General features: G+C 46.6%; 1 protein-coding gene across 2 annotated transcripts in view; it reads right to left on the bottom strand.

The window, feature by feature from the left end:
• The window catches only part of LOC106595393 (G protein-coupled receptor kinase 6), a 96289-nt gene that overhangs the window by 33263 nt on the left and 38026 nt on the right, over positions 1-25000 (bottom strand). For both annotated transcript variants that reach the window (XM_082978673.1, XM_082978674.1), the window contains exons 3-5: positions 17781-17893; positions 10217-10294; positions 7638-7738 (exon numbers count right to left, since the gene is read on the bottom strand). In XM_082978673.1, the coding sequence (XP_082834799.1) occupies positions 7638-7738; positions 10217-10294; positions 17781-17893 (292 nt within the window). The remainder of the gene's footprint in view (positions 1-7637; positions 7739-10216; positions 10295-17780; positions 17894-25000) is intronic.

Here is a 25000-nt window from a genome sequence, read left to right as displayed (position 1 = left end):
TGTGTGTGTGCTTTTCCCATTAGGAATAAGGGAAGCTCTGGAAACTTTTTTTGGGACGATATCCTAACTTCCACTCCAGTCCAATTTACACAAAATAGTCTTCCATTGACATCAATGCATGACTACGTGAAAACCTGACTTAAAAAGGGCAATTCTGCCACTTTTCAACCTCATGTTCCTCACCTCCAGCACAATACCAGTGTCTACATAATGTGGAAAATGCATATAATATATATTTACACTTTTTTTTAAGAAGAAAATGTAACGTTAAAAAGTTGTGAATCATCAGAAAATTAAGAGTTAAATTTTTTTTTTAAAACAGATGTTCAAAACACGTAGAGATTCACAGTGACCCGGGGAGTAAGGAATGTCCTCCCTCTGGCTAGAAACACATTTATCTTACTGTTTAATCCTACCCTGTGATGTCACAGAGAAGCATTTTTTGTTAGGACCTTTCTTCTTCTCTTTTTAACCACAGATCCTAGAAACACACTGTTTTCACATGTAGACACTGCACTATATATACACAGCAGTATGGACACCCCTTCATACACTATATATACACACAGCAGCAGTATGGACACCCCTTCATACACTATATATACACACAGCAGCAGTATGGACACCCCTTCATACACTATATATACACACAGCAGCAGTATGGACACCCCTTCATACACTATATATACAGCAGTATGGACACCCCTTCATACACTATATATACAGCAGTATGTGGACACCCCTTCATACACTATATATACAGCAGTATGTGGACACCCCTTCATACACTATATATACAGCAGTATGTGGACACCCCTTCATACACTATATATACAGCAGTATGTGGACACCCCTTCATACACTATATATACAGCAGTATGGACACCCCTTCATACTCTATATATACAGCAGTATGGACACCCCTTCATACTCTATATATACAGCAGTATGTGGACACCCCTTCATACACTACATATACAGCAGTATGTGGACACCCCTTCATACACTATATATACACAGCAGTATGTGGACACCCCTTCATACTCTATATATACAGCAGTATGTGGACACCCCTTCATACACTATATATACAGCAGTATGTGGACACCCCTTCATCCACTATATATACAGCAGTATGTGGACACCCCTTCATACACTATATATACACACAGCAGCTGTATGTGGACACCCCTTCATACACTATATATACAGCAGCAGTATGGACACCCCTTCATACACTATATATACAGCAGCAGTATGGACACCCCTTCATACACTATATATACACAGCAGCAGTATGGACACCCCTTCATACACTATATATACACAGCAGCAGTATGGACACCCCTTCATACACTATATATACAGCAGTATGGACACCCCTTCATACACAATATATACAGCAGTATGTGGACACCCCTTCATACACTATATATACACACAGCAGCTGTATGTGGACACCCCTTCATACACTATATATACAGCAGCAGTATGGACACCCCTTCATACACTATATATACAGCAGCAGTATGGACACCCCTTCATACACTATATATACACAGCAGCAGTATGGACACCCCTTCATACACTATATATACACAGCAGCAGTATGGACACCCCTTCATACACTATATATACAGCAGTATGGACACCCCTTCATACACAATATATACAGCAGTATGTGGACACCCCTTCATACAATATATATACAGCAGTATGGACACCCCTTCATACACTATATATACAGCAGTATGTGGACACCCCTTCATACACTATATATACAGCAGTATGTGGACACCCCTTCATACACTATATATACAGCAGTATGTGGACACCCCTTCATACACTATATATACAGCAGTATGTGGACACCCCTTCATACACTATATATACAGCAGTATGTGGACACCCCTTCATACACTATATATACAGCAGTATGTGGACACCCCTTCATACACTATATATACAGCAGTATGTGGACACCCCTTCATACACTATATATACAGCAGTATGTGGACACCCCTTCATACACTATATATACACAGCAGTATGTGGACACCCCTTCATACACTATATATACAGCAGTATGGACACCCCTTCATACACTATATATACACAGCAGTATGTGGACACCCCTTCATACACTATATATACAGCAGTATGGACACCCCTTCATACACTATATATACAGCAGTATGGACACCCCTTCATACACTATATATACAGCAGTATGTGGACACCCCTTCATACACTATATATACAGCAGTATGGACACCCTTTCATACACTATATATACAGCAGCATTATGTGGACACCCCTTCATACACTATATATACAGCAGTATGTGGACACCCCTTCATACACTATATATACAGCAGTATGTGGACACCCCTTCATACACTATATATACAGCAGTATGTGGACACCCCTTCATACACTATATATACAGCAGTATGTGGACACCCCTTCATACACTATATATACAGCAGTATGTGGACACCCCTTCATACACTATATATACAGCAGTATGTGGACACCCCTTCATACACTATATATACACAGCAGTATGTGGACACCCCTTCATACACTATATATACAGCAGTATGGACACCCCTTCATACACTATATATACACACAGCAGCTGTATGTGGACACCCCTTCATACACTATATATACACAGCAGCAGTATGGACACCCCTTCATACACTATATATACACAGCAGCAGTATGGACACCCCTTCATACACAATATATACAGCAGTATGTGGACACCCCTTCATACACTATATATACAGCAGTATGGACACCCCTTCATACACTATATATACAGCAGTATGGACACCCCTTCATACACTATATATACAGCAGTATGTGGACACCCCTTCATACACTATATATACAGCAGTATGTGGACACCCCTTCATACACTATATATACAGCAGTATGTGGACACCCCTTCATACACTATATATACAGCAGTATGTGGACACCCCTTCATACACTATATATACAGCAATATGGACACCCCTTCATACACTATATATACACAGCAGTATGTGGACACCCCTTCATGCACTATATATACAGCAGTATGGACACCCCTTCATACACTATATATACACACAGCAGCTGTATGTGGACACCCCTTCATACACTATATATACAGCAGCAGTATGGACACCCCTTCATACACTATATATACACAGCAGCAGTATGGACACCCCTTCATACACTATATATACACAGCAGCAGTATGGACACCCCTTCATACACAATATATACAGCAGTATGTGGACACCCCTTCATACACTATATATACAGCAGTATGGACACCCCTTCATACACTATATATACAGCAGTATGGACACCCCTTCATACACTATATATACAGCAGTATGTGGACACCCCTTCATACACTATATATACAGCAGTATGGACACCCTTTCATACACTATATATACAGCAGCATTATGTGGACACCCCTTCATACACTATATATACAGCAGTATGTGGACACCCCTTCATACACTATATATACAGCAGTATGTGGACACCCCTTCATACACTATATATACAGCAGTATGTGGACACCCCTTCATACACTATATATACAGCAGTATGTGGACACCCCTTCATACACTATATATACAGCAGTATGTGGACACCCCTTCATACACTATATATACAGCAGTATGTGGACACCCCTTCATACACTATATATACAGCAGTATGTGGACACCCCTTCATACACTATATATACAGCAGTATGTGGACACCCCTTCATACACTATATATACAGCAGTATGTGGACACCCCTTCATACACTATATATACAGCAGTATGTGGACACCCCTTCATACACTATATATACAGCAGTATGGACACCCCTTCATACACTATATATACAGCAGTATGTTGGACACCCCTTCAAATGAATAGATTGTTTTTTTCAGCCCCACCCCTTCCTGACCGGTGTATAAAATTGAGCACACAGCCATGCAATCTCCTTAGACAAACATTGGCAGTAGAATAGCCTTACTGAAGAGCTCAGTGACATTTCCAATGTGGCACCGTCATAGGATGCCACCTTTCCAACAAGTCGGTTTGTAAAATTTCTGCCCTGCTAGAGATGCCCCGGTCAACTGTAAGTGGAAACATCTAGGAGCAACAACGGCTCAGTCGTGAAGTGGTAGGCCACACAAGCTCAGAGAACGGGACCGCCGAGTGGTGAAGCGCGTACCGGGTCAAAATCGTCTGTCCTCGGATGCAACATTCACTACTCTGGAAGAAACGTCAGCACAATAACTGTTCGTCTGGAGCTTCATGAAATGGGTTTCCATGGCTGAGCAGCCGCACACAAGCCTAAGATCACCATGCACAATGCCAAGCATTGTCTGGAGTGGTGTAAAGCTCGTCCCCATTGGACTCTGGAGCAGTGGAAACACGTTCTCTAGAGTGATGAATCACGCTTCACCATCTGGCAGTCCGACGGATAAATCTGGGTTTGGCAGATGCCAGGAGAACGCTACCTGCCCCAATGCACACTGCCAACTGTAAAGTTTGGTGGAGGAGGAACAATATATGGGTGTGTTTTTTCATGGTTCGGGCCCTTTAGTTCCAGGGAAGGGACATTTTAAGTGACATTTTAGACAATTCTGTGCTTCCAACTTTATGGCAACAGTTTGGGGAAGGCCCTTTCCTGTTTCAGCATGACAATGCCCCCCGTGCACAAAGAGAGGTCCATAGAGAAATGGTTTGTCGAGATCGGTGTAGAAGAACTTGACTGGCCTGCACAGAGCCCTGACCTCAACCCCATCGAACACCTTTGGAATGAATTGTAATTCCGACTGTGAGCCAGGCCTAATCGCCCAACATCAGTGCCCGACCTCACTAATGCTCTTGTGGCTGAATGGAAGCAAGTCCCCACAGCAATGTTCCAACATCTAGCTAAAAGCCTTCCCAGAAGAGTGGAGGCTGTTATAGCAGTAAAGGGGTCGACCAACTCCATATTAATGTCCATGATTTAGTAATGAGATGTTTGACGAGCAGGTGTCCACATCCTGTTGGTCATGTAGTGTAGCTCTATTGGCTCTGGGGCTGAGAGCAGGAAACTACGACACCTGTAATTCAGTGTGTGGTGAACACTGAGGCCGTTGTTGTGCCCATGCCAGGCGTCCGGATGCCCTCTCCTGCTGCTCACGTCCATTTGGCACCACTGTGTGTGTGTGTGTGTATGTGTGTGTATGTGTGTGTGTGTGTGTGTGTGTGTGTGTGTGTGTGTGTGTGTGTGTGTGTGTGTGTGTGTGTGTGTGTGTGTGTGTGTAATACTGTTCCAGGTGCCAGCTCCCTCATAATCATTACTGTGACAGAGTTGAGCTCTTTCCAACACACACACACACACACACACACACACACACACACACACACACACACACACACACACACACTGCGCTAACACACACCATACACACACACACGTCATAACTCTCTAAACAGTTTATGTCTTAAAAAAGTTTCAGAAGCATCCTAACTGCAGCCTTAGTTGACAAGAGATACCCTCCTGTAGGTTTACACTCCAACCCTGTTCCTGGAGAGATACCCTCCTGTAGGTTTACACTCCAACCCTGTTCCTGGAGAGAAACCCTCCTGTAGGTTTACACTCCAACCCTGTTCCTGGAGAGATACCCTCCTGTAGGTTTTAACTCCAACCCTGTTCCTGGAGAGATACCCTCCTGTAGGTTTTAACTCCAACCCTGTTCCTGGAGAGAAACCCTCCTGTAGGTTTTAACTCCAACCCTGTTCCTGGAGAGAAACCCTCCTGTAGGTTTTAACTCCAACCCTGTTCCTGGAGAGATACCCTCCTGTAGGTTTACACTCCAACCCTGTTCCTGGAGAGAAACCCTCCTGGAGGTTTACACTCCAACCCTGTTCCTGGAGAGATACCCTCCTGTAGGTTTACACTCCAACCCTGTTCCTGGAGAGATACCCTCCTGTAGGTTTTAACTCCAACCCTGTTCCTGGAGAGCTACCCTCCTGTAGGTTTACACTCCAACCCTGTTCCTGGAGAGATACCCTCCTGTAGGTTTTAACTCCAACCCTGTTCCTGGAGAGAAACCCTCCTGTAGGTTTACACTCCAACCCTGTTCCTGGAGAGATACCCTCCTGTAGGTTTACACTCCAACCCTGTTCCTGGAGAGAAACCCTCCTGTAGGTTTTAACTCCAACCCTGTTCCTGGAGAGAAACCCTCCTGTAGGTTTTAACTCCACCCCCAGTTGTAACTAACCTGATTCAGTTTACCAACCAGCTGATTATTAGAATCAGGAACTCTCCAGGAACAGGGTTGTAGAGAACCTACAGGGTTGTAGAGAACCTACATTATGATAGCTCTCCAGGAACAGGGTTGTAGAGAACCTACATTACGATAGCTCTCCAGGAACAGGGTTGTAGAGAACCTACATTATGATAGCTCTCCAGGAACAGGGTTGTAGAGAACCTACATTACGATAGCTCTCCAGGAACAGGGTTGTAGAGAACCTACATTATGATAGCTCTCCAGGAACAGGGTTGTAGAGAACCTACATTATGATAGCTCTCCATGAACAGGGTTGTAGAGAACCTACATTATGATAGCTCTCCAGGAACAGGGTTGTAGAGAACCTACATTACGATAGCTCTCCAGGAACAGGGTTGGGAATCCCTGCCAAAACACACAAAGCCAGGACCCATTGAAAAGACAAATCCTCCATCCATCACATCGAAGCCAAACTAAATGTCATCTTCCATGAATTTTCACATCTCCTCCAATGGTTTACAACACATTCCCAGAATCTCGTAAAAATCCCTTCAGCTGTTTTTGTTTATCAAGTACTAAATCAGGAGGAGGCAAGATCAGGTGGGACCATTCTAGCCAATGAGAGGGCAGATACGCACGTGAACAACAGGCACAGCGGTTTCCACTAGTTACCACAGCCACAAAGTCAAAATTGGCTATATAGTAAAAATTCATAAAAACAAATGTGCTTTTTTTCCTTTTCATTTAAGGTTAGGTTTAGGCATAAGGTTAGCAGTGTGGTTAAGGTTAGGTTAAAAATCACATTTTACGAAGAGAAATTGTAGAAATAGGCAGGGTTTATGACTTTGTGGCTGTGGTAACTAGTGATGACCAGGCACAACTCCAAACAAAGTTTTTTTTCCCTCAAAGTTGCCGGAATATCACGTATCCTACTTATACCAGTACACTCTTAACAACCTAAGTATTACAACAATGTATATTTGATCAAATAAGCCACACGTAGCAAATAAGCCATTACATTTTTGTTAACCAAATTCCACACTCTCTCATTGACCTCCATACAAAAACGTTTTGCTTGTTGAGTTCTCCCTCGCTTCACCTTTTCATCTCTGGCATTAGGATTCAGTTAAATCTTCCTGCCCCACAATTCCAACACAACCATCATTCCAAAATGGCCCCCAGATACAATAGCCAGACCACTTAATTATATATAGCTCTTCGATTGACAGGTGTGCTGACCAATGAATGCCAGGTGATACCCTGATTGACAGGTGAGCTGACCAATGAACGTCAGCTCATACCCTGATTGACAGGTGTTTAGACCAATAAGACAGACAGACATACTTGCAGCAGTCGTTGAAGAGTTCTTTGCAGGGCGTCTGTTCCAGCTTCTCACGACACTCCCCTACCAACTCCTGAGGTATATCTCGCAGATGGGCTGCCGACTAGACGGAGAGACATGTATTTATTAATGAACCAAATCTATCTACAGAGCCTTCAGAAAGTATTCATACCCCTTGAATTATTCCACATTCTGTTGTTTCAGCCTGAATTCAAAATGGAAAAAATATATATACACAAAAACACACATTTTACATTTACATTTTAGTCATTTAGCAACTTCCGAAACCCCATAATGACAAAGTGAAAACATGTTTTTAGAAATGTTTGCACATTTACTGAAAATTAGATACAGAAATATCTCATTTACATAATATTCACACCCCTGAGTCAATATAATCACCTTTGGCAGCTTATTTAATTTACCTTATTTAATCAGTATTCAGACCCATTGATTAAATACATTTGGAAAATGTATAAAAACATTTTAGAATAATGCTGTAACGTAAAAAAAAAAAAAAAAATGTGGAAAAAGTCAAGGGGTCTGAATACTTTCAGAAGGAAAAGTATGTCTATGGAAAGTATTCAGACTTCTTGACTTTTACCATATTTTGTTACTTTACAGTATTATTCTAAAATGTTTTTATACATTTTACAAATGTATTTAATCAATGGGTCTGAATACTGATTAAATAAGACCCATTGATTAAATAAATGTTTCTCCTCAATCTACACACAATACCCCATAATGCTAAAGCAAAAAAAGGTTTTTAGAAATATTTGCAAATTTATAAATAATTAAAAAAAACATGCCTTATTTACATAAGTATTCAAACCCTTTACTATGAGACTCAATTTTCCTCTGGTGCATCTTGTTTCCATTGATCATCCTTGAGATGTTTCTACAACTTGATTGGAGTCCACCTGTGGTAAATTCAGTTGATTGGACATGTTTGGAAAGGCAAACACCTGTCTATATAAGGTCCCACAGTTGACAGTGCATGTCAGAGCAAAAACCAAGACATGAGGTCAAAGGAACTGTCCATTGAGCTCAGAGACAGGATTGTGTCGAGGCACAGATCTGGGGAAGGGTCCCAAAACAATTCTGCAGCATTGAAGGTCCAGAAGCACACAGTGGCCTCGATCATTCTTAAATGGAAGAAGTTTGGAACCACCAAGACTCTTCCTAGAGCTGGACGCCCGGCCAAACTGAGCAATCAGGGGAGAAGGGTCTTGGTCAGGGAGGTGACCAAGAACCCGATGGTCACTCTGATAGAGCTACAGAGTTCCTCTGTGGAGATGGGAGAACCTTCCAGAAGGACACCCATCTCTGCAGCACTCCACCAATCAGGCCTTTATGGTAGAGTGGCCAGACGGATGCCACTCCTCAGTAAAAGGCACGTCAGCCCACTTGGAGTTTACCAAAAGGCACCTAAAGACTCTCAGACCATGAGAAACAAGATTCTCTGGTCTGATGAAACCAAGATTGAACTCTTTGGCCTGAATGCCAAGCATCACATCTGGAGGAAACCTGGCACCATCCCTACGGTGAAGCATGATGGTGGCAGCATCATGCTGTGGGGATGTTTTTCAGGGACTGGGAGACTAGTCAGGATTGAGGGAAAGATGAACGGAGTAAAGTACAGAGAGATCCTTGATGAAAACCTGCTCCAGAGCATTCAGGACCTCAGACTGGGGAGAAGGTTCACCTTCCAACAGGACAACGACCCTAAACACACAGCCAAGACAACGCAGGACTGGCTTCGGGACAAGTCTCTGAATGAGTGGCCCAGCCAGAGCCCGATCTAACATCTCTGGAGAGACCTGAAAATACCTGTGCAGCGACGATCCCCGTCCAACCTGACAGAGCTTGAGAGGATCTGCAGAGAAGAATGGGAGAAACTCCCCAAATACAGATGTGCCAAGCTTGTAGCGTCATACCCAAGAAGACCTGAGGTTGTAATCGCTGCCAAAGGTGCTTCAACAAAGAACTGAGTAAAGGGTCTGAATACTTATGGAAATTATATATTCCAGTTTTACATTTCTAATAAAAACGAGCAGAAATTTCTAAAAACCTGTTTTTGCTTTGTCATTATGGGGTGTTTGTGATGTCATTATGGGGTATTGTGATGTCATTATGGGGTATTGTGATGTCATTATGGGGTATTGTAGATTGATGAGGGGAAAAAACAATTGAATCCATTTTAGAATAAAGCTGTAACGGAACAAAATTTGGAAAATACTTTCCCAAAGCACTGTGTGTGTATATATATATATATATATATATATATATATATATATATATATAAAAAAAATACACAGTTATCATTACATTTCAAATATCAAATTAATATTGTTGCTTTCTGACTGGAGAGACAGAATAGGAAAACATATTCATTTGGACAGCATTTCAATAATGGTATTAAATAGTTCAAAGGCAATTACATGTAGCTATCATTACAATTACACTGACTAACATGTCACACTCTTCCAGCGTTAGTTTGATCAGCTGATGTAGTATAGGATGACAAGACGTTGATCTGCACTGGGCCTTTCATCTGTTATTGAAGTAACTTACTCACCCCGTTGTTAAAGTAAGTTTCTAACATCCTGATTCCACAATCCTTCCTCTTCTCATCTGGAGCGAGCTGGTACAGGGCCTGGCAGGAGAGGCACACTGTTACAAACATGATACACTCTCTCCATACATCCACCACAGCATGATGTCACCACATGATAACTACACCACCACAGCATGATGTCACCACATGATAACTACAACACCACCACAGCATGATGTCACCACATGATAACTACACCACCACCACAGCATGATGTCACCACATGATAACTAGAACACCACAGGATGATGTCACCACATGATAACTACAACACCACCACAGCATGATGTCACCACATGATAACTACAACACCACCACAGCATGATGTCACCACATGATAACTACAACACCACAGCATGATGTCACCACATGATAACTACAACACCACAGCATGATGTCACCACATGATAACTACACCACCACAGCATGATGTCACCACATGATAACTACAACACCACCACAGGATGATGTCACCACATGATAACTACACCACCACAGCATGATGTCACCACATGATAACTACAACACCACAGCATGATGTCACCACATGATAACTACAACACCACAGCATGATGTCACCACATGATAACTACAACACCACCACAGCATGATGTCACCACATGATAACTACAACACCACAGGATGATGTCACCACATGATAACTACACCACCACAGCATGATGTCACCACATGATAACTACAACACCACAGCATGATGTCACCACATGATAACTACAACACCACAGGATGATGTCACCACATGATAACTACAACACCACAGCATGATGTCACCACATGATAACTACAACACCACCACAGCATGATGTCACCACATGATAACTACAACACCACAGCATGATGTCACCACATGATAACTAGAACACCACAGGATGATGTCACCACATGATAACTACAACACCACAGGATGATGTCACCACATGATAACTACAACACCACAGCATGATGTCACCACATGATAACTACAACACCACAGCATGATGTCACCACATGATAACTACAACACCACAGGATGATGTCACCACATGATAACTACACCACCACAGGATGATGTCACCACATGATAACTACAACACCACCACAGCATGATGTCACCACATGATAACTACAACACCACCACAGCATGATGTCACCACATGATAACTACAACACCACCACAGCATGATGTCACCACATGATAACTACAACACCACCACAGCATGATGTCACCACATGATAACTACAACACCACCCCAGGATGATGTCACCACATGATAACTACAACACCACCCCAGCATGATGTCACCACATGATAACTACAACACCACAGGATGATGTCACCACATGATAACTACAACACCACCACAGCATGATGTCACCACATTATAACTACAACAACACCACAGGATGATGTCACCACATGATAACTAGAACACCACAGGATGATGTCACCACATGATAACTACAACACCACAGCATGATGTCACCACATGATAACTACAACACCACCCCAGGATGATGTCACCACATGATAACTAGAACACCACCACAGGATGATGTCACCACATGATAACTACAACACCACAGGATGATGTCACCACATGATAACTACAACACCACAGGATGATGTCACCACATGATAACTACAACACCACCACAGGATGATGTCACCACATGATAACTACAACACCACAGGATGATGTCACCACATGATAACTACAACACCACCCCAGGATGATGTCACCACATGATAACTAGAACACCACCACAGGATGATGTCACCACATGATAACTACAACACCACCACAGGATGATGTCACCACATGATTTAACTTTAACCTCCCCACGTCTACCTTTGACTCATTCCTCTCTGCCTCCTTCTTTCCACTCCTCTCCTCTTTTGACCTCACCCTCTCACCTTCCCCCCCTACTCACAAGGCAGGCAATACGCTTGACCTCATCTTTACTAGATGCTGTTCTTCCACTAATCTCATTGCAACTCCCCTCCAAATCTCCGACCACTACCTTGTATCCTTTTCCCTCTTGCTCTCATCCAACACTTCTCACTCTGCCCCTACTCGGATGGTATTGCGCCGTCCCAACCTTCGCTCTCTCTCTCCCGCTACTCTCTCCTCTTCCATCCTATCATCTCTTCCCTCTGCTCAAACCTTCTCCAACCTATCTCCTGATTCTGCCTCCTCAACCCTCCTCTCCTCCCTTTCTGCATCCTTTGATTTTCTCTGTCCCCTATCCTCCAGGCCGGCTCGGTCCTCCCCTCCTGCTCCGTGGCTCGACGACTCACTACGAGCTCACAGAACAAGGCTCCGGGCAGCCGAGCGGAAATGGAGGAAAACTCGCCTCCCTGCGGACCTGGCATCCTTTCACTCACTCCTCTCTACATTCTCCTCTTCTGTCTCTGCTGCTAAAGCCACTTTCTACCACTCTAAATTCCAAGCATCTGCCTCTAACCCTAGGAAGCTCTTTGCTACCTTCTCTTCCCTCCTGAATCCTCCTCCCCCTCCCCCCCCCCTCCTCCCTCTCTGCGGATGACTTCGTCAACCATTTTGAAAAGAAGGTTGACGATATCCGATCCTCGTTTGCTAAGTCAAACGACACCGCTGGTCCTGCTCACACTGCCCTACCCTGTGCTTTGACCTCTTTCTCCCCTCTCTCTCCAGATGAAATCTCGTGTCTTGTGACGGCTGGCCGCCCAACAACCTGCCCACTTGACCCTATCCCCTCCTCTCTTCTCCAGACCATTTCCGGAGACCTTCTCCCCTTCCTCACCTCGCTCATCAACTCATCCTTGACCGCTGGCTACGTCCCTTCCGTCTTCAAGAGAGCGAGAGTTGCACCCCTTCTGAAAAAACCTACACTCGATCCCTCCGATGTCAACAACTACAGACCAGTATCCCTTCTTTCTTTTCTCTCCAAAACTCTTGAACGTGCCGTCCTTGGCCAGCTCTCCTGCTATCTCGCTCAGAATGACCTTCTTGATCCTAATCAGTCAGGTTTCAAGACTGGGCATTCAACTGAGACTGCTCTTCTCTGTGTCACGGAGGCTCTCCGCACTGCTAAAGCTAACTCTCTCTCCTCTGCTCTCATCCTTCTAGACCTATCTGCTGCCTTTGATACTGTGAACCATCAGATCCTCCTCTCCACCCTCTCCGAGTTGGGCATCTCCGGCGCGGCCCACGCTTGGATTGCGTCCTACCTGACAGGTCGCTCCTACCAGGTGGCGTGGCGAGAATCTGTCTCCGCACCATGCGCTCTCACCACTGGTGTCCCCCAGGGCTCTGTTCTAGGCCCTCTCCTATTCTCGCTATACACCAAGTCACTTGGCTCTGTCATATCCTCACATGGTCTCTCCTATCATTGCTATGCAGACGACACACAATTAATCTTCTCCTTTCCCCCTTCTGATAACCAGGCGGCGAATCGCATCTCTGCATGTCTGTCAGACATATCAGTGTGGATGACGGATCACCAGCTCAAGCTGAACCTCGGCAAGACGGAGTTGCTCTTCCTCCCGGGGAAGGACTGCCCGTTCCATGATCTCGCCATCACGGTTGACAACTCCCTTGTGTCCTCCTCCCAGAGTGCTAAGAACCTTGGCGTGATCCTGGACAACACCCTGTCGTTCTCCACTAACATCAAGGCGGTGACCCGATCCTGTAGGTTCATGCTCTACAACATTCGCAGAGTACGACCCTGCCTCACACAGGAAGCGGCGCAGGTCCTAATCCAGGCACTTGTCATCTCCCGTCTGGATTACTGCAACTCGCTGTTGGCTGGGCTCCCTGCCTGTGCCATTAAACCCCTACAACTCATCCAGAACGCCGCAGCCCGTCTGGTGTTCAACCTTCCCAAGTTCTCTCACGTCACCCCGCTCCTCCGCTCTCTCCACTGGCTTCCAATTGAAGCTCGCATCCGCTACAAGACCATGGTGATTGCCTACGGAGCTGTGAAGGGAACGGCACCTCCATACCTTCAGGCTCTGATCAGGCCCTACACCCAAACAAGGGCACTGCGTTCATCCACCACTGGCCTGCTGGCCCCCCTACCTCTGAGGAAGCACAGTTCCCGCTCAGCCCAGTCAAAACTGTTCGCTGCTCTGGCACCCCAATGGTGGAACAAGCTCCCTCACGACGCCAGGACAGCGGAGTCAATCACCACCTTCCGGAGACACCTGAAACCCCACCTCTTTAAGGAATACCTAGGATAGGATAAAGTAATCCTTCTAACCCCCCCCCCCCCCTTAAAAGATTTAGATGCACTATTCTAAAGTGGTTGTTCCACTGGATATCATAAGGTGAATGCACCATTTTGTAAGTCGCTCTGGATAAGAGCGTCTGCTAAATGACTTAAATGTAATGTAAATGTAAAATGTAATGATAACTACAACACCACCACAGGATGATGTCACCACATGATAACTAGAACAACACCACAGGATGATGTCACCACATGATAACTAGAACACCACCACAGGATGATGTCACCACATGATAACTAGAACAACACCACAGGATGATGTCACCACATGATAACTAGAACACCACCACAGGATGATGTCACCACATGATAACTAGAACACCACCACAGGATGATGTCACCATATGATATTGACAACGACAATAACAGTCAGAGAAACAAAATGGCCACCGAGTTTCTCTTCACACTTCTCCTGTCAGTGTGTGTCAGTGTGTATGTGTGTGTGTGTGTGTGTGTGTGTGTGTGTGTGTGTGTGTGTGTGTGTGTGTGTGATTCTCTTCACGCTTCTCGACTTCCACAGGTCTGTCTGTCAACGGCAGCGATGACTCGTCATATTTGCATTGTTGCGTCATCGTAGAGTTTGACAGAGTTACTTCTAGATTGTATCTTAAATTGCACCCTATTCCTTATATAGTGCACTACTTTTGACCAAGAGTTGGCACCCGATTCCCCATGTAGTGCACTACTTTTGACCAGGGACCAATAGGAACAGAGTGCCATTCGGGACAGAGGCCCAGACTAACACCACTGTTCAGTTCTAGATGGATAGGTCTGTCTGTTGACCGAACATGGATATGGTTTAGAGACTAGAACAGTCTAGAACAGTTATAGACAAATATGGGCAACAGTTCCTGACTCACATGGCAGCATGGAGAGGACTTCTGTCATCTCTATTGATACACATACGGCTGTGACTAGGCTACAATGGAAAAGTGGACTTATAAAGTACACAACACTAACCAATCTGAAGTGTTACTGGGTAGCAATCTCTCTGTTTTACACGTTTGGCAAAAAATGTTAGAATAATTGTGTGTTTTGTGAGTTTTTATATGGCCTGTAGGACAGAGGGGGCTGCTGAGGGGAGAACAGATCATAATAATGGCAGGAACAGAGAAAATGGAACGACGTCAAACACCTGGAAACTTTAGACCAGAGTCCTATATAGTACCCTACTTTAGACCAGAGTCCTATATAGTACCCTACTTTAGACCAGAGTCCTATATAGTACCCTACTTTAGACCAGAATCCTATATAGTGTCCTACTTCAGACCAGACTCCTATATAGTGTCCTACTTTAGACCAGAGTCCTATATAGTACCCTACTTTAGACCAGAGTCCTATATAGTACCCTACTTTAGACCAGAGTCCTATATAGTACCCTACTTCAGACCAGAGTCCTATGGAAAGTGGCCTATAGGGAAGAAATTTGTCATTTGGGACTCAACCACCCTCTCTGTGAGACTGTTTCCTCATACAATAGTCCATGAGGGGAGATTTTAGGAATACACAAACTGCCTCTGTCAAAACACTTCTCATTGTTTCTCTCAGTGTGTGTGTGTGTGTGTGTGTGTGTGTGTGTGTGTGTGTGTGTGTGTGTGTGTGTGTGTGTGTGTGTGTGTGTGTGTGTGTGTTGACACACACAGACGTTGACTAATGTAGGTGTTCACTAAACAAGCAGTGTTTTTTTCCATATCTCAGACACCTCCAGGGGCCGGGACACAAGCCTGGGCCTGTGTTAGTCTACCTACCCAGGGGACAGGCCTCTGACGTGGGCTTAATAACCTCATGGAGAGGGTGCATGGAGGAGGAAGGGCAGATATTTTTCTGACAGGCTCCCTTCCAGCGCTCATGCCCTATCCCACCCAAGTTCTCTCTCCACCCCTCTCTCTCATTCTTTCCCCCCCCTCTCTCTCCCATTCTTTCCCCCCCTCTCTCTCTCATTCTTCCCCCCCTCTCTCTCCCATTCTTTCCCCCTCCTCTCTCTCCCATTCTTTTCCCCTCCTCTCTCCCATTCTTTTCCCCCCTCTCTCCCATTCTTTCCCCCCTCTCTCTCCCATTCTTTTCCCCCCTCTCTCATTATTTTCCCCCCTCTCTCTCCATTCTTTCCCCCCCTCTCTCTCCCATTCTTTTCCCCTCCTCTCTCTCCCATTCTTTTCCCCTCCTCTCTCTCCCATTCTTTCCCCCCCGCTCTCTCCCATTCTTTTCCCCTCCTCTCTCTCCCATTCTTTTCCCCTCCTCTCTCTCCCATTCTTTCCCCCTCCTCTCTCTCCCATTCTTTTCCCCTCCTCTCTCCCATTCTTTCCCCCCCTCTCTCTACCATTCTTTCCCCCTCCTCTCTCTCCCATTCTTTCCCCCTCCTCTCTCTCCCATTCTTCCCCCCCCTCTCTCTCCCATTCTTCCCCCCCCTCTCTCTCCCATTCTTCCCCCCCTCTCTCTCCCATTCTTTTCCCCTCCTCTCTCCCATTCTTTTCCCCTCCTCTCTCCCATTCTTTCCCCTCCTCTCTCTCCCATTCTTTTCCCCTCCTCTCTCTCCCATTCTTTTCCCCTCCTCTCTCTCCCATTCTTCCCCCCCCTCTCTCTCCCATTCTTTCCCCCCCTCTCTCTCCCATTCTTTCCCCCCTCTCTCTCCCATTCTTTCCCCCCCTCTCTCTCCCATTCTTTCCCCCTCCTCTCTCTCCCATTCTTTCCCCCTCCTCTCTCTCCCATTCTTTCCCCCTCCTCTCTCTCCCATTCTTTCCCCCTCCTCTCTCTCCCATTCTTTTCCCCTCCTCTCTCTCCATTCTTTCCCCCTCCTCTCTCTCCCATTCTTTCCCCCTCCTCTCTCCCATTCTTCCCCCCCCCTCTCTCCCATTCTTTCCCCCTCCTCTCTCCCATTCTTCCCCCCCTCTCTCTCCCATTCTTTTCCCCTCCTCTCTCTCCCATTCTTTTCCCCCCTCTCTCTCTCATTCTTTCCCCCTCTCTCTCATTCTTTCCCCCTCTCTCTCCCCTCACTTCCTCTCTCTCTCTTTCTCTCATTACCAGTCCCTCTCTGACTCCCAGGCTCCCCAAGACCCCCCCCCCCCCCCCCCCCCCCACATCTGCATGCCCAAACTCATGCCTAGTCCTTTCTCATGGGAGCTAGCAGAGGAAGCAGGAAAAGGGGGGGGGGGGGGGGTTGAGAGGAAATTGAGGGGGAGAGAGAGAAAGACAGACAGACAGAGAGAGAAATCGTGGGAGAGAGGGATAATGACAGAGACAGATAGAAATGTCTTACCACAGAGTCCATGAACTCGATGCAACGTTTGAGCTCTGGCCTGGTGTCACAGTACTGACGGAACAGCAATCGACCAATCGGCTGTCTCTCACACAGACTGGTATAGTCCCTGTCTGAGAGAGAGAGAGACAGGTGGAGAGAGAGGTAGAGAGAGAGAGAGAGAGAGGTAGAGAGAGAGAGAGAGAGAGAGGAGAGAGGTAGAGAGGAGAGAGAGGTAGAGAGGAGAGAGAGGTAGAGAGGAGAGAGAGGTAGAGAGGAGAGAGAGGTAGAGAGGAGAGAGGGGTAGAGAGAGAGGTAGAGAGGAGAGAGGGGTAGAGAGAGAGGTAGAGGTAGAGAGGAGAGAGAGAGAGACATTTGTACATCGTTATAACACTGTATATATACATAATATGACATTTGTAATGTCTTTATTCTTTTGAGTGTAATGTTTACTGTTAATTTTTATTATTTATTTCACTTTTGTATATTATCTACCTCACTTGCATTGGCAATGTTAACACGTTTCCCATGTCAATAAAGCCCTTAAAATGAATTGACAGGGAGACAGAGAGAGAGAATGAAGTGGACATTGAAACATATTAAATACTTGTGTTGTGACTCGTCTAGTCATACATCTCCTTTATAATGATGGATGGATAGATGGGTGTGTCTCAGCCCAGCTGGCCACGCCTAGTGACTCTGTCACATTTCCTCTGAAGCCAAATGAGGGAATCCCAGGACATTCAATTACTAGCTAACACACACAGGGAGAAGGAGGGAGGGAGGGGGAGGAGAGGGAAGGAGGGAGAGAGGGAGGAAGGGAGGGAGGAAAGCTAAAGGCTTGCTTGCAGAAGCATGCACCAGCCGAAACTACTTACACCCGCGCCAGCCGAAACTACTTACACCCGCGCCAGCCGAAACTACTTACACCCGCGCCAGCCGAAACTACTTACACCCGCGCCAGCCGAAACTACTTACACCCGCGCCAGCCGAAACTACTTACACCCGCGCCAGCCGAAACTACTTACACCCGCGCCAGCCGAAACTACTTACACCCGCGCCAGCCGAAACTACTTACACCCGCGCCAGCCGAGACTACTTACACCCGCGCCAGCCGAGACTACTTACACCCGCGCCAGCCGAGACTACTTACACCCGCGCCAGCCGAGACTATTTAAACCCGCGCCAGCCGAGACTATTTAAACCCGCGCCAGCCGAGACTATTTAAACCCGCGCCAGCCGAGACTATTTAAACCCGCGCCAGTCTAGACTATTTAAACCTGCATGTGTGTGTGTGTACAGCCAGTGCTAGACAGTGCTAGACAGAACAACTGTAAAGCGTTGTGTCTCCATTCAGACGACTGGGTTCTGAACAGAACTTGTGTATGAGATAGAGAGGGTCATCTTGGCAGTGGTTCAAGCCTCTCTTCAGTTGTCATTAGTTACATGGAACACATCAACATATAAACACATCATCAGCTACTTCTGGTACTTCAAATAAATATTTATAACTAACCAGCCAGCTAGCACCTGAGAGAGAGGGGGAGGGAGAGAGAGAGACCGAGAGAGAGGGGGAGAGAGAGAGACCGAGAGAGAGGGGGAGAGAGAGAGACCGAGAGAGAGAGAGAGGAGAGAGAGAGAGAGAGAGAGAGACCGAGAGAGAGGGGGAGAGAGAGAGAGAGAGAGGGAGAGAGAGAGACCGAGAGAGAGAGACCGAGAGAGAGAGAGACCGAGAGAGGGGGAGGGAGAGAGGGGGAGGGAGAGAGAGAGCGACCGAAAGAGAGGAAAGGTGGGTGAGGCAGAGTGAAGAGAGGAGGAATAGTAAAATGAGGGAAAGGAGAGAAATATGAAGAAAGTAGGACACACACACACACAGCAGGTAGTGGTTACAGGTCTCTTAAAGGAACTGTCCAGTGTTTCCAGATTGCTTTCCAAAAACAGGTCATTACTATGTTAAAAAAGCAGCTGTTCTGTGTTGGAATGGTTGGTGGGTCCTACCCCAGTTACAGAATGGTTGGTGGGTCCTACCCCAGTTACAGAATGGTTGGTGGGCCCTACCCCAGTTACAGAATGGTTGGTGGGCCCTACCCCAGTTACAGAATGGTTGGTGGGCCCTACCCCAGTTACAGAATGGTTGGTGGGCCCTACCCCAGTTACAGAATGGTTGGTGGGTCCTACCCCAGTTACAGAATGGTTGGTGGGCCCTACCCCAGTTACAGAATGGTTGGTGGGCCCTACCCCAGTTACAGAATGGTTGGTGGGCCCTACCCCAGTTACAGAATGGTTGGTGGGCCCTACCCCAGTTACAGAATGGTTGGTGGGCCCTACCCCAGTTACAGAATGGTTGGTGGGTCCTACCCCAGTTACAGAATGGTTGGTGGGCCCTACCCCAGTTACAGAATGGTTGGTGGGCCCTACCCCAGTTACAGAATGGTTGGTGGGTCCTACCCCAGTTACAGAATGGTTGGTGGGTCCTACCCCAGTTACAGAATGGTTGGTGGGCCCTACCCCAGTTACAGAATGGTTGGTGGGCCCTACCCCAGTTACAGAATGGTTGGTGGGCCCTACCCCAGTTACAGAATGGTTGGTGGGCCCTACCCCAGTTACAGAATGGTTGGTGGGCCCTACCCCAGTTACAGAATGGTTGGTGGGCCCTACCCCAGTTACAGAATGGTTGGTGGGCCCTACCCCAGTTACAGAATGGTTGGTGGGCCCTACCCCAGTTACAGAATGGTTGGTGGGTCCTACCCCAGTTACAGAATGGTTGGTGGGCCCTACCCCAGTTACAGAATGGTTGGTGGGCCCTACCCCAGTTACAGAATGGTTGGTGGGTCCTACCCCAGTTACAGAATGGTTGGTGGGTCCTACCCCAGTTACAGAATGGTTGGTGGGCCCTACCCCAGTTACAGAATGGTTGGTGGGCCCTACCCCAGTTACAGAATGGTTGGTGGGCCCTACCCCAGTTACAGAATGGTTGGTGGGCCCTACCCCAGTTACAGAATGGTTGGTGGGTCCTACCCCAGTTACAGAATGGTTGGTGGGTCCTACCCCAGTTACAGAATGGTTGGTGGGCCCTACCCCAGTTACAGAATGGTTGGTGGGTCCTACCCCAGTTACAGAATGGTTGGTGGGTCCTACCCCAGTTACAGAATGGTTGGTGGGTCCTACCCCAGTTACAGAATGGTTGGTGGGCCCTACCCCAGTTACAGAATGGTTGGTGGGTCCTACCCCAGTTACAGAATGGTTGGTGGGCCCTACCCCAGTTACAGAATGGTTGGTGGGCCCTACCCCAGTTACAGAATGGTTGGTGGGTCCTACCCCAGTTACAGAATGGTTGGTGGGCCCTACCCCAGTTACAGAATGGTTGGTGGGTCCTACCCCAGTTACAGAATGGTTGGTGGGTCCTACCCCAGTTACAGAATGGTTGGTGGGTCCTACCCCAGTTACAGAATGGTTGGTGGGCCCTACCCCAGTTACAGAATGGTTGGTGGGCCCTACCCCAGTTACAGAATGGTTGGTGGGTCCTACCCCAGTTACAGAATGGTTGGTGGGCCCTACCCCAGTTACAGAATGGTTGGTGGGCCCTACCCCAGTTACAGAATGGTTGGTGGGCCCTACCCCAGTTACAGAATGGTTGGTGGGCCCTACCCCAGTTACAGAATGGTTGGTGGGCCCTACCCCAGTTACAGAATGGTTGGTGGGCCCTACCCCAGTTACAGAATGGTTGGTGGGCCCTACCCCAGTTACAGAATGGTTGGTGGGCCCTACCCCAGTTACAGAATGGTTGGTGGGTCCTACCCCAGTTACAGAATGGTTGGTGGGTCCTACCCCAGTTACAGAATGGTTGGTGGGTCCTACCCCAGTTACAGAATGGTTGGTGGGTCCTACCCCAGTTACAGAATGGTTGGTGGGCCCTACCCCAGTTACAGAATGGTTGGTGGGCCCTACCCCAGTTACAGAATGGTTGGTGGGCCCTACCCCAGTTACAGAATGGTTGGTGGGCCCTACCCCAGTTACAGAATGGTTGGTGGGCCCTACCCCAGTTACAGAATGGTTGGTGGGCCCTACCCCAGTTACAGAATGGTTGGTGGGCCCTACCCCCAGTTACAGAATGGTTGGTGGGCCCCACCCCAGTTAAAGAATGGTTGGTGGGCCCCACCCCAGTTACAGAATGGTTGGTGGGCCCCACCCCAGTTACAGAATGGTTGGTGGGCCCCACCCCAGTTACAGAATGGTTGGTGGGCCCCACCCCAGTTACAGAATGGTTGGTGGGCCCCACCCCAGTTACAGAATGGTTGGTGGGTCCCACCCCAGTTACAGAATGGTTGGTGGGTCCCACCCCAGTTACAGAATGGTTGGTGGGCCCCACCCCAGTTACAGAATGGTTGGTGGGCCCTACCCCAGTTACAGAATGGTTGGGGCGTATACCGGTCATTAGACCGCTGATTGGCCAGCTCATTCTCCTCAGGAGGATGACATCATCCTATATGAGGAAATAGCGAGCCAACGGTGTGTTTGAGAAGTGTGGTTCTGAAGTGTTCTCTCTCCGAGTTCTGATTTAACCACAAACACAAGTACAGCGTTAAAATCAACAACATTAGGAGTTAACAGAATATTCACTTTTTAAAAAAAGTCTGACTTTCACTGGACAGTTAGTTTTGATATAAATCAGCTAGAGAGACGCATCACTGAAAGACCTGACCAGACACAACAAAGATATAGTTTGGTGTGTGAGAGAGAGAGACCTGACCAGACACAACAAAGATATAGTTTGGTGTGTGAGAGAGAGAGACCTGACCAGACACAACAAAGATATAGTTTGGTGTGTCAGAGAGACCTGACCAGACACAACAAAGATATAGTTTGGTGTGTCAGAGAGACCTGACCAGACACAACAAAGATATAGTTTGGTGTGTGTGAGAGACCTGACCAGACACAACAAAGATATAGTTTGGTGTGTGTGATAGACCTGACCAGACACAACAAAGATATAGTTTGGTGTGTGAGAGAGACCTGACCAGACACAACAAAGATATAGTTTGGTGTGTGAGAGAGAGAGACCTGACCAGACACAACAAAGATATAGTTTGGTGTGTGTGAGAGACCTGACCAGACACAACAAAGATATAGTTTGGTGTGTGAGAGAGAGAGACCTGACCAGACACAACAAAGATATAGTTTGGTGTGTGAGAGAGAGAGACCTGACCAGACACAACAAAGATATAGTTTGGTGTGTGAGAGAGAGAGACCTGACCAGACACAACAAAGATATAGTTTGGTGTGTGTGAGAGACCTGACCAGACACAACAAAGATATAGTTTGGTGTGTGTGAGAGAGAGAGAGAGAGAGAGAGAGAGCAGTGTAACATCTGCAATACAGTCACGTATTACTGTTGGGATACAGTGAAACACCTAAAAGGTCCACTCTCTCACACACCAGGTTATGTATTCTAGGAACAAGGTGAACTGGGCCCCATCACTATCACCCACCCCATGTGTACCGTCTATGACCTCTACCCTCTGACCTCTACCCTCTGGCAGCCAGAGAACCAGAGGGAGGGGAGAGGAGGGCTGGGAGAAGCCCAGTAGAGGAGCAGTTGTCTGGGCCACACAGAGAGGAGACTCCCCCCTCCCCCCCCCCCCCCACATCCTCTGGAGGAGGTGCACGGGGAATGTATTGGCTGCATCCCAAATTCCACCCTATTCCCTAGATAGTGCACTACTTTTGACAGGGAGTTGGCACCCTATTCCCTAGATAGTGCACTACTTCTATCCAGGGAATCTGGTGAAAAGTAGTGCAGTACACAGGGAATAGGGTGCAATTTATTTTTCATTTAATCAATATTGAAGCTGAATGTCGAAATCTGTTTCCATATCCGTCAACTCGTTGGTGGCTTGTCTGGTCAAAACACACACACACACACACACACACACACACACACACACACGATGAACTCACACCCACATAGAGAACCTGTACACACACACACACACACACACACACACACACTAGAGTTGTCATGAAACCAGACTCTTTACTTCCATAGCGATAACAGGTTTAGTATCACGATACTTCATACCAACACAATACCAAAAACATCCAGGATTATTTTATCGTACTGATCGACAACGTTTGCATAGAAGTACTAAATGTCTTCTTTTATAAAAGAGGACGCTGTCTCTTTAAGACCCAGGGACGACTTCATTCATGGAGGTACAGGGAGGGAGAGAGAGATGATCAAGGGAATGAATAACGCTTCTGGTGACAATCAGCATATTTAGCATTTTGGTTTGTATATTATCACAAAGTACTAGGAGTAGTGAATGTTAGCTTTAGCTGTTAGCTTTAGCTGTCAGCTAGTAAGGAAAGTTAGCGGTATCTTCCAGCTTTATAGGCTATCTTCTAGCATTGTCAAGTTATTCTAGCCTGTATGGACATTGTTTTGCGAACAGTAATTAACACTTTCAACATTTCTACAAGTGTGTAAAGGGGACATGGGCTGCGCTGACAGACTTGATCCTCTCTCAAATCAGCAGACGACGTAAGACAGATTTGACAGAAGTACCGAAAGTTACAAAACAAATGATAGTACTGAACCTTTATTCATGTTCTGGTATCGAAGAAGCTGAGAGGTTTCAGGATACTGAGAACTGACACACACACACACACACACACACACACTTCCTGTCCCCTCCCTGTGACTGTGGCGAGGAACAGGAAGGAAGTCCACTTCCTCTCTGACAGACACACCCCAATGACACACACACACAGTCTTGTACAACTAACCTTGTGGGGACACATAATTCAGTCCCAATTCTAACCTTAACCTCCTAGAAATAGAATTTGACCTTGTGAGGACCTCTGGTATAGTTACACACGTCTACACACCAACACACACACCAACACACACACACACACACACACAGTGACACACACACACACAGTGACACACACACACACACAGTGACACACACACACAGTGACACACACACACAGTGACACACACACACAGTGACACACACACACACACACACACACACAGTGACACACGCACACACACACAGTGACACACACACACAGTGACACACACACACCAACAACACACACACACACAGTGACACACACACACAGTGACACACACACAGTGACACACACACACACACACAGTGACACACACACACACACACACACACCAACAACACACACAGTGACACACACAGTGACACACACAGTGACACACA

Source organism: Salmo salar, chromosome 08 (genome assembly GCF_965601325.2).
Source record: "Salmo salar chromosome 08, fSalSal1, whole genome shotgun sequence".
Lineage (NCBI taxonomy): Eukaryota > Metazoa > Chordata > Actinopteri > Salmoniformes > Salmonidae > Salmo > Salmo salar.
This window is presented reverse-complemented; position numbering and strand designations above follow the sequence as displayed.